The 15,132-nt window shown below is 40.8% G+C and overlaps 1 protein-coding gene across 1 annotated transcript in view; it reads left to right on the top strand.

Moving 5' to 3' along the window:
* The first annotated feature begins 1,159 nt into the window (after positions 1–1,159).
* ATAD2 (ATPase family AAA domain containing 2) overlaps positions 1,160–15,132 on the top strand; it is a 32,033-nt gene continuing 18,060 nt past the window's right edge. The window contains exons 1-11 of the mRNA XM_089517911.1: positions 1,160–1,547; positions 2,604–2,752; positions 5,581–5,630; positions 5,809–5,968; positions 6,854–6,956; positions 7,190–7,280; positions 10,765–10,875; positions 11,395–11,512; positions 14,013–14,120; positions 14,349–14,457; positions 14,676–14,791. Of these exons, the coding sequence (XP_089374037.1) occupies positions 1,248–1,547; positions 2,604–2,752; positions 5,581–5,630; positions 5,809–5,968; positions 6,854–6,956; positions 7,190–7,280; positions 10,765–10,875; positions 11,395–11,512; positions 14,013–14,120; positions 14,349–14,457; positions 14,676–14,791 (1,415 nt within the window). The 5' untranslated portion in view covers positions 1,160–1,247. The remainder of the gene's footprint in view (positions 1,548–2,603; positions 2,753–5,580; positions 5,631–5,808; positions 5,969–6,853; positions 6,957–7,189; positions 7,281–10,764; positions 10,876–11,394; positions 11,513–14,012; positions 14,121–14,348; positions 14,458–14,675; positions 14,792–15,132) is intronic.

Raw genomic sequence — 15,132 nt, 5'->3', positions numbered from 1 at the left:
TGTTTTTAAAATTGTTATCGTGAGCCGCCTTGGGTCCCTCCAGGGAGATTGTAAGCCTGAGGGCAGGGAACTGGCTGATTAAAAATGATAATAATTGTAAGCTGCTCTGAAGAGCGGGGTATAAATACCATAAATAAATAAATAAAGGCGGGATAGTAAGTAAATAAATCAATAAATTTAGCCTTCTCTGTGGGAAAGCTCTGGTGCCACAATAAAAAACTACAATTCCCAGGATTCCCTAGCACTGAGCCAGGGCATTTAAAGCGGTCTCAAACTGGATTATTTCTAGTTTTAGACCCTATGGCTTTTTTGTTTCCTACTGAAGTAATAATAAGAATAATAATAACATTTGGGTATTGATAGTTTAAATTTAAATGGGTTTAAAAATTCTACTAAAATTGTTCTCATGAGGGGTTATGTTGTATATGTATTTAGAATATAATCGCTCATTAAATATATGTTGTATTTTATATTGTATTATTGTTATTGTGAGCCGCCTCGATCCTGCGGGAGAGGCAACATATAAATAAAAATTATTATTATTTGTTGGATATTATGTTATTATAATATGTTGGATATAATAATATTTTATGAATAATAATGTTTTATTTTTAATATATTCGAAAAAATAATTAAAAATTAAAACAAAATTATTCGTGTTAGTTTTTGAAAACAGTTGCTGAGTGACTTTTGAGATTAACTACTTCGATCGGTTCACTGATCGATTTTGGGCTTATTTCCCCCTCAGAGAAAGCAACGGAGGAGGGGCGCATCCTGTGTTTTTGGGGAAACGTTTTTTTTGGCGCGCCTCCTCGTCGCTTTTCAGGCGCTTCTTATTCCAAAGGGGCGGGGCCTCGGCCGAAGCTGCGCGCGCCGGAGCCAATCAGAGCTCAGCAAAACAAACTCTTTGGGCGCCAAAAAAAGTTCGTTTTCGAGCGGTGACGGAGAAATGTGGTGTCCTTCCGCGAACGAGGGAAAAATAGTCCCCAGGCCAAACCAACAAGGCAGGAGGAGAAGATTTGGGGAACAGGAAGGAAACAGGGGAGGGGTTTAAGCCGTTTAATTTAATGGTTGGACGCCGCGTCTCGTTTCTGTGTATGAGGAAAAATTGAGCTGAGGCGCGGAGGGATCCGAGAGGCGGTTGGTGAGGCGGCGGGGCCAGCTGAGTGGCGCCAGAATTCGGAGGCGACTCTGCGGAGAAGGAGCCTCGCGGCGGTTCTTCGCTGCTTCCGCCGCCGTTTCCCGCCATGGTGATGCTCCGCAGTGGCTCCGCAGGCGCCAGCCGAGCTGAGACTCACGATGCCGCCGCCGCCGCCGCGGCTCCGGTCCCCGCCGCCTCCGGGCGCCGGCGCCGGCGCAGCGCCTCGTCCAGGTCCCTCTACGACGACGAGATGGAGTCCAGCTCGGAGTTCCTCTCCCTGGAGGTCTCCCCGCCCTCCGCCCCCGGCGCCAGGCGAAGGGCAGCAGCAGCAGCAGCAGCCGGCGGAGCCGAGGAGGAGGAGGAGGAGGAAGGCCAGGGCCCCGGGGCCGGAGGAGGGGGAGCGGCGGTGAGTCCGCGTCCAGGTCCCGAAGACGGGTCACTAGGAGGCAGCAGTCATGGGAGAGTGATCGGGGAATCAGTCCTTGGCCAGAGAGGAGCGTTTTCTTAGGCAAGGGACCCTGGGAGGTGGCTTTGCAGCTCCTTCCTCAGAGAGACAGCCACAGCGCCTGGCTTTCCTGATGCAGAGGGATCTTGTAGCCCCTCTGAGACTCACTGGCACGAAGAGGCTGGCGGCAGGAGCTACTTCCTCAGATGCATTTAGTGGAGTGGAAGCCAGGGACAGACGCCTCGGCCGTTGCTGTCTGAGGATGTCCATTCAAGGTCAAAATCCTTTCTGTGTCTCAAATGCTACAAGGTCTCTCTGCAGACTAACAGGGCTGTGTCTGGTATTCATTGGCAGCCTCTTCCCAAGCGCTGACCAGAACTGACCTCGCTTAGCTCCCAAGATTGATGCCTTGAGGGCATTGAGGCCCCTCTCTGTCTGTTCAAAACGAATGTCTCTCAGGCGCTACTCTCTTTGGCTTCAACTTGTTCCCTCCAGGGATAATCCTCAGCCCTTAAGGAAGATCAGCAGCCTTTGTCAAGGCACTCCGGACACTCAGAGCGACCAAGGCATCTCCAGGAGGCAGCTGCTTTCTTTCTGGGAAACCCAGTTTGCTAATTGACTGGGAAACCTCTTTATTTGTGTGCTGTAGATAGGACAGCAACACACGCTTCCCTTGCATTGTACAGCATAACTCCAAAGAGACCTGAAGCAGCTCCGTTTTGGCCTGTCTGCATGGGCCCTATGTTAGTGTACTCTCATTGCAAGGGGGGCATTTTGCTCCATTTTGATGAGAGGGAGTGAAGGAAGGTTTATTCCTGTCACCTGCTCTTAATGGTAAGCTCTCTGTCCCCACAAAAAACTACCCAGATTCACACTCATCCCCAAAATAGAGGCCTGCTCTTATTTGGCCTCTTTGCCTTCTCTTTTTGGCCTCCCTTCCCTCCAGAGAACTAGAAGGAATCATGAACAGCATAGCTCCTAAATTGTTCCTAATGGTCTTTACTTGTATTTTCTCAGGCGTTTTCTTCTGACAAAGAATGTGAACATTTCCCAAGACACTTAAGATCTGTGAGGAAGACAGTACTCAAACAGTACTCAAACTCTGATTTCGACAAAGGTGTAACAATGCTCAGTGAGAATGGCATTAACAGGAAGCATTTTACAAGGTAATCGGTGTGATTTCCCTCCTCTTCCTGCAAAACATTTAAAACATTCCTACCTGAATCTTTTAGGCCACTTGAAGACACCCAACAGCAATAAATGTAATAGGACTTTCTATTAATCCCCCCCATTCATGTGGTATGGTAAATGCATGTTAAAACCTGGGTGAAGTAACACTAGATGTAGAGGAACATCTCTAAATATTTGAAGGGCTGTTATGTAGAAGATGGAGCAAGCTTGTTTTCTGCTGCTCCAGAGAGTAGTACATGAAGCAATGGATTCAAATTACAAGGAAATAAATTCCATCTAAACATTCGAAAGAACTTCCTGACAGTAATGAGCTGTTTAACAGTAGAATGGACTGCCTTGGGAGATGGAAGACCTTCTTCTATTGCAGGCCTTTAAATAGAGGTTGGTTGGGATTCTCACAGAATTGCTTTAGTTGTATGTTCCCGCATGATGAGTAAGACTCTTGACAACATTTTTGTATTCCCACACAGAAGTAACAGATGCACTTTGGTCACCATGGTCTCAAGGGCTCCTTCTTCTGTTTCAGCCTCTCCCTCTTCAACCTGTACTCCCTCACAGTACAGGTGCCATATGTATCACACAAGGGATCCATTCTGGGACCCTTCATGTAATATGATTTTTGCACAAAATCTGGAACCCGGTTTCTTTTATCTGAAGTTAATGACCAAGTGTTCTCTCTGGGCATTTTCTAGGTCCTCCAGCACAATTTTGTGGTATGCTTCTGCCAGAGTTTGACCATAGAGTTATGACCTTAAAATGCCCAAAGAAATGTTCTCTCTAGGCCCTCCACCACAAATCTATGGTTACCTTCTGATGGAAGCACACCATAAAATTGCACTGGAGGACCTAGAAATGGTTTAGAAAAAAACATACTTTTTTCTGAAGCATGAAATTGAGCCCATGTTGTACAAACCTGTGTAATTTTATTTATTTATTTATTTATGGTATTTATTTATTTATGGTATTTATACCCCGCACTAGATCAGGGGCTAGGGAAGCTCAAGTGGCACTGATGGGCTCTCTCTCACTAGCCTTGAAAGCTGTCCAAATAAGCACTTTAAAAGTCCCACTTTTAACAATACCAGATCTTGTGTTGCAAGACCTGGTCTGCCATCTAGACCAAGTCTGGCTCTATATAATCCCCTTAAAATTGAGTGTCAAAATTTAGTGGATTTACACTACTCAGATAAAATCACTGAAGTTTGTCTGTCATATAGGTGTTGTTCACACATGATCAGTAAGGGCTTCTGCTGTTTACCTTGCCTGTTACAAGGAAATCAAACACAGCTACAGTAGGATCTCCTAGAGCAGATTTTTTTCTTAGCTAAAGCTTTATTGCATTGTCTACTGAAGACATCTGTGGCAAACTGACACCATAAATCTATGTTTGTCCAGCCCTCCTTTACTGTCCTCCCAATGTTAATGCTACTAAGAAAAGCTCTCTAGTTACATAAGAGGACAAGAAGAAAAGGAAATAATATGGTCTTAAAAAGACTAAAAAGGAACTTTGTCAGATACTTTGTTGACTGGTCCAATAACATCCAAAATCCACCAAACAGTGATACCTTTATGGGGCCAACTAAAATGTACATTATACATATTGCATGCTTTTGAAACTCCACTGGCTTCTTCATCAGGCAGGGTTTTAAAACAATGCAGAAAATAAAAATTGAATATGTTAGTCATAGGCTTGCATTTTGCTGTTTTTGTTCTCAGTTCAGATGGTATGGAGGGGTATTTCTTGCAGGCTGGCACCTCTTCTTCCTGGCCATGTGGCTATTGAGAGTCTCAAAGTCCAGGAAATTTAACATCCATTTGCAACACAAAAAGATACTTCTTTTGCAATCCAGTATGTCTCCATCTTTTGTGAGGCCACAGGCCCCTTTGTTAGGCAGAGGACACAGGTATATTCTACATTGGTGGAGAGGAGGGATCTGTGCCCTCCCCTTGTGGTTGCTGGTCTGGGGGAGTAGATGGGTTGGCCTCTGTTTCTATTCTGTATGTTCTCTGTGAGCTGTTTCACCTTGGCAAGGAGGTGAAGTGACTGAAAGAATACTGTTCTGGAGGACTAATTAATTTAAATAGCTACTGTTTTCCTGCTTCTCTTGGGGGGTATGCTGGGTGTAATCCATATTCTGTGAATTCCTTCCCTGTTCCCCAAAAATGGACCTTCACAGTAAGTACCCAGTTTCTCAATCTCCTTTTCTCTCTTGAAGTCTGTATATGGGGTAAGCTTGTTGTCCTTCAGACAGTGGATATTTAACAAGAGATACCTGTAGGCACAGGAAATGCCAAGCAAATGGTATGTGAGTAATAGGAATTGCACCTTGTGATAGTTTTAAACAAAAGAGTAAAATATGTGTGTTAAAGAACATGTAAAATGGCACAAGATAGGATAAAGCAGCTGAATAAAAACAGCTGCTTAAAAGTACCAAAAACATCAGACATGATACTTAAAAGTCTAAAAAAAATAACAGCAGCGTAGGCTCCAGGAAGTTTTCCTTGGTGGAAGAGTTCCATAGGCAGGAAACTACCATGAAAAGGCTTGCTTCTTGGCTATCATCCGCCTTACTTCCAAATGTAGAGGCACCTGGAGCTCCTCAGATCTAAAGTTGAATGCAAAAACAGATGGGTACGAGTTGCAGTGGTCCAACAGATACTGAACTGGGAACTAAGTTGGATTTTAAAAATAAACGCTAGCACTTTGAATTGAACCTGGGAGTGAACAGAGAGCTAATAAAGTTTTAAAACAGATGTGATTATAAATCATATTAGATCTTACAATGTATTTGCTTCTGTGCAGGCAACTGGCTAGGCTGCAGGCTGATGCAAAGAATGAAGATCATGAAGAAGGTAAATTTAGTAAAACAGATGCTCTGAACTGCCAAAATAATAAGGTTGTAGAAGGACAACCTTTAGTGTAGAGGGATAACAATTAGTGGTTCACTAATTTTGTTCAGCATTCTGGTGTGGGGGGTGGGTATCTTAACATTCAGCACCCTGACTTGATTTTTTTTATAAAAAACCCTAGGGAATGTAGTTCCTGTCACCAGATCTGTGAAAAGTGTGAAGCTTCCTGAGCGTGTTGCAGAAGAAAATGGTGATGTTGAAGTCCGACGCAGTTGCAGAATTAGGCGAAGTCGCTATAGTACTATGAACCAATCAGTTCTGTTTGACAAGCTTATTACAAAGTAAGATTTTTTCTATGTAGTATAAAAAATCCCTGAAAATCATAAGAGCATTTAGATAAACCAGCTGAAACCTCAAAAGTCACCATTGCATGCCTGAAACCATAGGATCATTGATGACCTATTGTTTCTGATTTCAGCCCTCTTGGGAATATTAAAAATTGTCTTATTCAGACCAGTTTAGACACCTTAGTCCAGTTACATCAGTAGCTGGGTGTCAGCAGCTGGCTATCAACTGTCAACTCTGGCTGTCGCCTTTTAGGAAGATTCTTTCTTACTTTACTTGGAGATCCCTGGTATATTTTCTGGTTATCCTAATAATAATAACAATAATAATAAAATTTTATTTCTATACCGCTATTCCAGCGATATAATCCATATAGTATCCAGGCCTGACCCTAGTGAGCTTTTGAAATTGACAAGATAGGATGTGTTCAGGGTGGAATGGTGGCTCATGTGCTGTGTAGAAAAGATACACATCAAGAGGAGTAGTTTTTCATATGGTAAAGGGGTTTGCAATGGGGGGAAAGACTATAATGTGGTCTTCTGCTTTTCCTACTACCTTCAACTTTATATGTATACAACAGTAAGTTCCAGTTGTATTGTTCCAGGTTCCTGCTACATGTGCACAAGGCAAAATAGATTTGTATTTATAGCACATGGTAAGCCACATACAAATGAGGATCTGGATAAACACGGCTGATTAAAAATGTCTAATATTTCACCATTAGACACGACTTCTGTAAACATTTATGTTAATATGTGGCATTCTAAACCCTACTGCATTTTCATACTTTTACACACTTTTAACACACTACTATAGCAGGCTAGATTTAACTTCTTTGTTTGTAAAAATATATATATTGTATTTTATCTTCTACACTACAGCACTGCTGAAGCTGTGCTACAAAAAATGGATGACATGAAGAAGATGCGCCGGCGACGAATGATGGATTTGGATGACCTTGGAGTATTCAATGATAGAGAAGAGGTATATATTTCTTCATCTTCTTCTTGCTTTCTTAAATGTGTAGTTTGCATATTAATTTTTCCAAAACCCTTTGAGCTATATGGTTATTCGAAGCTTAAATCTTCATTACATTGTTTGCTTTTAGTACTGGGGCTGGCCTTGAAGCTTCATTTATCAAGAACTTATGTTAATAGTTTTTTATATGTGAGCCTATGATATGTGGTCAGCTGAATGATGTTTTCTTTCATTTCTAGGAAAGTCTTGATGTATACTCAAGAGGAAAAGCGAAAAGAGCAATCCAAAGGACTGATGAAGAAACCACTGATAACCAGGATGGAAGTGCAGGTTGTTATGCTTTTCCCTTTTTAAAACAACAACAACAATTTCCTGTTATTTTAATACAATTTATTACAATTTTATTTCATCTTGTCCCTGTGCTCCATTTAACTTTTGACCAGATGAACTTATTCATATTTTTCTGTCAGACATATAAGGGCAGGATGTAGTTTTTGGTCACTGTTATTGTACCCGGAAGGCCACATCTATTCTTTCCAGCAGCTCACCTGTTCAGGCATCATCTGGGCTGAGGAAAGCTGTGTTATTGAGGATCAGTGTGGAATGGGAAATAGTTTCACCTTGGTGAGGACAGCTGGATAAGGTTTAGTAGAGGGGAAAGCTTTCCCATCACCCTGCTGATCCCATTCAGTGACAAGGAAGGAAAGTTTACACCTCCCCATTGCTTCATCTAAGACCTAGGACAAGAGCGTGCAAGTGTGTGGAATCCCTGACATGATATTACATGTTGCACTCAGGGCCAAAGAGGCACTCCAACTCCATTGTATGATTACTTCTCTCTCTGAATCTTTTTGTTTATATAGGTAAACATGATTAGAAATCCAGCTCAACCCAATACACAGACACCAGTCTGAGTTCCCCTTTTAAAAAAAGAGGTTGAAACCTGTGTTTGACTGAAAATGCATCTGGGAGCACTTTTGATTCTAAATACAGTGGTCCCTCCACATTAGCTAGGGTTAGGGGTGAAGAACCCCTGTGAATGTGGAAAAACTGCAAATTAAAAAAAAAATACTGTTCTCTTTACCTAAGAGAACACCTATGTAGGAATCTCCAAGTCCTCCAGTGCAACTCTGTGGTCAGCATCTGCCAGAGGTTGATCATAGAATCATGTTGGAGGACCTACAAATGCCTAGAGAAGTATTTTCTCTAGGAACTTGTAGGTTCTCCAGCATAACTCTATGATCAACTTCCAGCAGAGTTGTGCTGAAGCACCTAGAGATTTCTAGAGAGGACATATTAATCAAAACTGCAAATAATCAAAGCCACAAATGTGAAGGACCGTCTGTACTGTTGTAGGGGATCTTCATTCCTAAATAGCTAAAGATCTATCTAATATGTAATCAAAAATTCCTTCCTGGAACTAGGATTGCAAATGATTCAAGAGAAGACAATTCCATACATATGCTAGACACCAGATAGATTATACCACTTTAGCATACTGGGCCATAATAATGCTGGAAATGTTCTGAATATGGAGGAAGCTTAAATATACATGTTTTGATCCTGCCCAGTCATCATCCCCTCCAAACAGGATGTAGACTGGAGTACTGAGAACACACTTCATGGATTTTTGCAAGTGGCTATAATGGCCAAGCACAATATCTTGCAGAAGTGGGAATCCAAGATAACAACACACATAGAAGATTGGAGAGAGCAACTGATAGAATTTGCCATGACAGAGAAATTGCATTCTGTAGAAAAGGCAAATTAAAAAAAAAACATAATTACTAGGAGCCCTGGTGGCGCAGTGGCTAAATGCTGTTCCTGCAGCCTCTCACAGGCTCAAGGTTATGAGCTCAATCCTGCAGGACTCTAGGGTTGAATCAGCCTTGCATCCTTCCATAGGTTGCTAAAATGAGTACCTAGCTTGTTGGGGGCAATTACCTTACACATTGTAAACTGCTTAGGGAGTGCTTTAGTGCACTGATAAGCGTATAAAGTGCCCAGCTTACTAGCGTTAATTTCTGATTTGATCCTTTAATTTCTGAGGTGCCTACTGGGATCTCCCTAAAGTGTATTTTTATATATGCCACATATTCTCAAGTCAGAGCTTCCCAAATACACTCTCCAAACTTGGTTAAGATCCATCTAAGGAAATTAGTGAGTGTCCCACTGGGGTCCCCTAGAAATGTTTCTGGTTTATGGCCTATAGAACCTAGGTTTTAGTCTAGACCTTTGCAAACACTGTGGATTGATTGATCATGACTTTAATATTCTGTGTGTGCTTTATTCACTAACATCATCCTTATGCCTTGTATCCCCGCCCCATTGTTCCGTTGTGCGATCCCTCTGTGTGTACCTGTTTTGTCACTGTGTTTGCCTTACATTGTGTGGGGGGGAGTGAATAATTTGCATCATTATCCACAGTTAGGTATTTGTATGTGGGATCATCAGGAAGGGAAGGGCAATATCTGAGACGAACAGGCCGGTTGGGATGCAATCAACTTGTTTTTGCGGTATAAAAAAAACTTAAGAATTTTTTTTATAAAAAAAAGGAAAGGAAATGAGACATTGTTATTTTTTGTCTAGTTTGACCCTGACAATGAAATAATGAAATTTTTTACTATATTCAATTCAGTTTTATTAATGCTTAAGCCAAAGGCTATTCGCATGATTAATATGTAAAACGGATAACAGAAATTCGATATTATAAAATGCTCCATCAAGTGACTAACATCCGAATGTTATACATTGAACATAATAAAATTGCAGACAATTAACTAAAACAACATTAAAAACAACTTCAAAAATTAGATAAGATCATCCCCATAGCAATCAACTGCAATATCCGCTATAACTCTTGCCCGAATTTTGACTGCTGCTGAGGCAAACAATGAAACCTTATAAGTTACCTTAGAATCGATATCAGACAACTTTTCACAGGTAGTATTAGACTGTAAATTGGACAGAATAGATCCCATAAATTTAGTTCTTTGCTCAGTATATAGTGAGCAAAAAAGCAGATAATGAGGCAAATCCTCGATTTCTGGTGCTTCACAAATACATAAACGGGAATCCTTAGGTATGTGTGAATATCTGCCATCAATCATAGCTGAGGGCATTATTTGAAAACGGAGAGCTGTAAAAGCCTGCCTAAGCTTTGGGAATGTAAGCTTCCCTAGGTAAGCAGCCATCTGGTGGTCCAGTTTATATAATCTAAACCATTTGGAAAATTTCGAATTATTAATAGCCTGTCGATCCAATCTAATTTTTTTACTGAGTAATAGAATGAATGAATTGGGAAGAGGACGCATTCGTAATTGCTGCCTATCAGTGGTGGCAGTTCCCCCTTTTCTCTGCTTCCCAAGCACTTCCCTATATTCCCCCAAGTTCTCCCAGTGTGCCTCCTTGCTCTTGTAAAGCAGAATTTGTTGTAGCTTACATTTTGGCAGAATGCTGCTGTAATTTAGCAGTGAATCCTGCCACTAGTTTTCTGATTTTAAATATTTTTTTCCATGGAAGTCTGGGTAGCTGCAAAAAAGGAACATGGGAGCTGAGTGCAGCCTGCACTTCGCCCACCACTCTCTAGGGGGATAATTCCCATTTAATGTAGTGGGATTTACTTCAGAGCATGCAGATACAGGATTGTATTATGAAGCAACAGGGAAAATGTATTGTAATTTTCACTTTCATGAGTTCTTTTTTGCTTGTCTCAAAGACTGGCAATATCTAACCATAGAATTAAAACTTGCAGCCCAGGAATATGTGATAAGTAAGGTTCTTTTTTAAACTAAAAGTATATATTCTATGATAGAGTCTTCAGAAGAGGGGGAAGACCAAGAAGATGAAGATGCAGAAGATAATCAAAAACGCTATGACCTTAGACAACGAAAAACTATTGTGCGCTATCAAGCCTCACCAGAAAGTAGGTTTGCTCTGCCTTTTTTTTCCCTTCTTGAAAGCTCTTTATCTGTGAATGTTATACTTGGAAAACGTAAATCCTGTCATAGGTCCAAAACACTGCAGGAATAATCCAATGTGAGACAGCCTTAACTGCTCTAGCTCAGTGCAAGGGAATCCTGAGAATTGTAGTTTATTGTGGCAGCAGAGTTCTCTGACAGAAAAGATTAAGTATCTCACAAAACTACAATTCCCAGAATTCCATAGCATTGAGCCAGGGCAATTAAAGTGTTCTCAAACTGGGTTGTTTCTGCAGTGTGTTTTAAACCATAAATAACCTCCATGATTATTTTCTGTCTTAAACTTCCAAGAGATTATGCAAATAATAAATCAACAAATAAATAAACTTGTTCAAATTAGCACTAATTGGATCTGGTTGATATTCTTAAATTTTGACTCGCATTAACAATGTGGATGTATTGTCACATGTATTCTTGTTCATTGCTGTGCACCTGAAAAAGTTTAATCCTGTTTCTGTTAACAGAGCCCAGACACCAAAGGAAGCCCAAACTATTTTACCCTGAAGCAACATCTCCAGTAAGGCGAAGATTTTCATTTAGCCCTTCGGGACCAAGGAGCCCTTACTGTAAAAAGATCACCAGGTTTGTGCTGGTATTCTAGTATGACCTGTGTTTGTGCTGTCATCTCTACTCCTGAGTTTTTCAACCAATAGGCTTTGCTGTAGCAAATCACATACATTAAGGCTGGGGACCTTTAGTCCTTGTTTCGGGTAGATAGTGGACTATCTGGTTTTCAGTACAGAATCTTCTTGAAAGCCTTGACAATAGCCATCATTTAGAGCATGTTTATGTGGAATACACTTGCATCCTTACACCAGTGACTTCTGACCATCAATTCCCCCAATGCTCTCCCATCCTTTAGGGGCTGTTGGGGAAGGATCAGTATACCCACCTGGATATTGTGAGAGTCCATCCACCATTTGAGGGACTGCTGTACACTTTAATGCATAGTCATCTTCCTGAGCTAAGACTGGGAGAGGGGATCAAAACAACAGAAACCATTCTTGTGTAGAAGTTTTGTCTATAGTCTTGCAGCTTGAGAGTACAATGTATATCGAGTTGGTAGCAAGTATGAGTGACAAGAAGCGAGCCATTGATTTTATAGGGGAATAGGACAATGGTAGTCTAGCAGTACGCTTCTTACTGTGGTAGTGTAAGCATGGTCTGTGGTCATTGTAAGAAAATTGGGAATACATGCTGTGCTATCAACTGCTCTGCTGACTTGTTTCAGCCATCCATAGTGTTGGTTTTGACTTAGAGTGTTAAATAGCTCAATCGCTTAGGGTTAAACCCATCCTATAGAGAAAAGATGAGTGAGTTGATCTCTCTTGTGAAAATCAAAAATCCTCTGAGGGGCTTTAGTGTCATTTGCTCTAATTGTGGGATTTCATATACTTCATTATACTTTTTTGCTCTTAACCAATATAGAAATAACTAGGTCATGGAGTATTTCTGAAAAAGAATGGTATTTCTGGGAGGAATATTCATTCAGTTTCCTGGATGGGGTTTTAGGATTATAGACCTTAGCAAAGGAGAGTAATGAGACAGTGAGACAGTCAAACAAGCGATTTCAGTTCAAGCATGATAGTAGAAGTAGCATTTTCCCTCTTAAATAGCTTGGGCAGATGTTCAGAAATAATGTTCCTAAAATAATCTTTAGCCTATTACTGTTGTAATTCCATTTGGTATTCCACATACTATTCATGATTAGAGTGAATTATGCTATGAACTATTCATTTTCTTAAAATAGTTGAGTAAGAGACTCAGTTCCAAATGTGATTCTACCCTCAATCTTTTGTACTGACAAAAGTACAATCCTTTATACTGGCTTTAGGTTTTGAAAACCTTTTAATAAATAAAGCTGTTGTGTATAGACTTAGGCAGCTGGTTCTTCTAGTTTGGTACAAGCTAACCAGACAATGATCCATCAAGATAACAGGTAGCATTGACTTCTAGAGTGTTGCCTTAGGTAGCTACTTTTACTTTTTTGATGGGAGATTCTTGTTGTATGCAATGCCTATGCTCTCTAGGAAAGCTATACCCCCTCTGTATCTAGATTACTCAGCTAACTATGTAGATTATATTGTCTGCAGGCAGCATCAAGTTTCTCATCATGAGGGTTCTTCTTCCAGAGAACAGAGTCTATTTCTTGCATGTTTATATTTGCCTTTATGTTATTTGTTTCTTTGGCCCGGTACATATGGGCCCTTTGCGACGCCCTCGACACCTGCTAGGGTTGCCTGGGGGCAGAGCGCCCACATGCCCCACAATCTTAGCACGGGACACGGGCGTAATGATGGCAGCGCCCTGTATACATGGGCACCGCCATTGTTAACGTAAGTGCTGCACGGCGCTTACATAACCAGTGCACCAGTGGTGCACTGGTTACTCCACCGGCAGGAAGCCACACAGTTTGGCGATTGCGGCTTCCTACTGGCGGAAAAACAGGCGCCAGGAGTCCGCCCTTTTGGGGTGGTCTGTCCCATACCTTTGACAGATAATGTTTCCATTGTTTCCCCTCCCTATGTTACTGTTGGTTTCCTCAGATAGTTTCCCCATCTAGGAAACAGAATGAATCTTCCTCCCAGAAATACCATTCTTTTTCTGAAATGCTCCATGATTTGTATAGAGAATTATCTAAGCTTTGCCTAAATTTTCCTGACATCATCATTTCTGCATCCTTCTTAATATTTCCCTCTTTAGAAATGTAGTTAGTGACCCTACCATGTCATTCCTTTCATTGTCCTTCGGGATTCTGGAATAACAAATGCAAAGCCCATCCTTTTTTCTCTACAAAACATTGGGTCTGGGTTTATTAATGCGTAGAATATGCCCATTGAACTCAGTCAAACAACTTGTCATATGAGTTCTAGATCCATTTCAAAGGCAAAATATGCACAAGAAAACTATTTTTTGCTCAGGCTATCTTCCTGTCTTTGATCTTTTTCAACCCAGCACATCCACCTGCAGCATACTTTCTTTGCTGATACATGGAATGAGTTATGAATACATTAACTAGCTGAGTATTCATTGTATGTTATTTCCCAGTACAGATGCATGTCTGTGTTTATTTTTAAAACAGACGAAAGCATGCAATGCATAATAGTGATTCCACATCGTCGTCGTCATCTGATGATGAGCAGCGTTTTGAGAGGCGTAGGAAACGAAGTCGGAACAAAGCATTAAGCAGGTATTTTGTCACTATTGCACTGAAGTGTCATATTCATTATTTGGCAACTAGCTTTCATTTATTTAATGGGGAATCTGTAGTACTTTAAAGTTAATATGGAAAAGATTTCTGACCTGATGTTGTGTCCTCTGGTACTTTCTATATTTAACTATTTGCCAAATTGAAACAAATTTTATTGCCCAGTTATTAATCATCTTCACTTCCAACAATTCTTAATTTTTGGCTTAGGTGTCTTCCACTCAACTTTAGAAAAGATGAGTTGAAAGGAATCCACAAGGATCGAATGAAAATTGGAGCAAGCCTAGCTGATGTTGACCCAATGCAAATAGACTCTTCTGTAAGTGTTTTAATATTTGAGAAGCGTGAGATTTTTTAAAAAATCATTACTGTCCTCACTTCTTAAGTTAAACCCAGCTTTCCCCTAGAGTTCTGAAAATTAGTTTGTGTAGATGCAATGGGCCTGCTTGGTTCTTGGGTACTGGAGTGAACAATTTTGAGGCTGCTGCCATTTTGGTTGATTTTTCTTAAAATTTCCAAACTCTCTTCCTTTTCTAGGTACGATTTGATTGTGTGGGTGGACTCTCTAGCCATATTTCATCTCTAAAGGAGATGGTGGTTTTTCCACTGCTTTATCCAGAAGTGTTTGAAAGATTCAAAATCCAGCCTCCAAGGTAGTATTTAAATATATGCTTTGTTTCCAGGATACCAGTGAACCCTTAAGCAAATCTGAAACTTGTATCTTTTCAGGATTTCTAGTTGCTTTCGGACCTTTTGCACAATAGTGCTTTCATATAGTTAAATACCTGTGTGTAGATGTACCATGTCTTACAAATACCTGTGTGTAGATGTACCATGTCTTACATTGAACTGTGCAGCAAATGAGCATGTGACTGTTCTTTGTGAAAGTAGCAGGAAATCACAGTTGTCTACAAAATGGACATTTGTCTACTCAGTACATACATGTCTAAATACGTGAAAGTGATACTGGAATGGGGGAGAAAGCAAAGCATAG

The sequence above is a fragment of the Sceloporus occidentalis genome, unplaced genomic scaffold, assembly GCF_023333645.1.
Source record: "Sceloporus occidentalis isolate IW3139 unplaced genomic scaffold, rSceOcc1.0.p SCAF_3, whole genome shotgun sequence".
Classification (NCBI taxonomy): domain Eukaryota; kingdom Metazoa; phylum Chordata; class Lepidosauria; order Squamata; family Phrynosomatidae; genus Sceloporus; species Sceloporus occidentalis.
The sequence above is the reverse complement of the archived record's forward strand: the minus strand, read 5'-3'. Positions and strand labels throughout refer to the sequence as shown.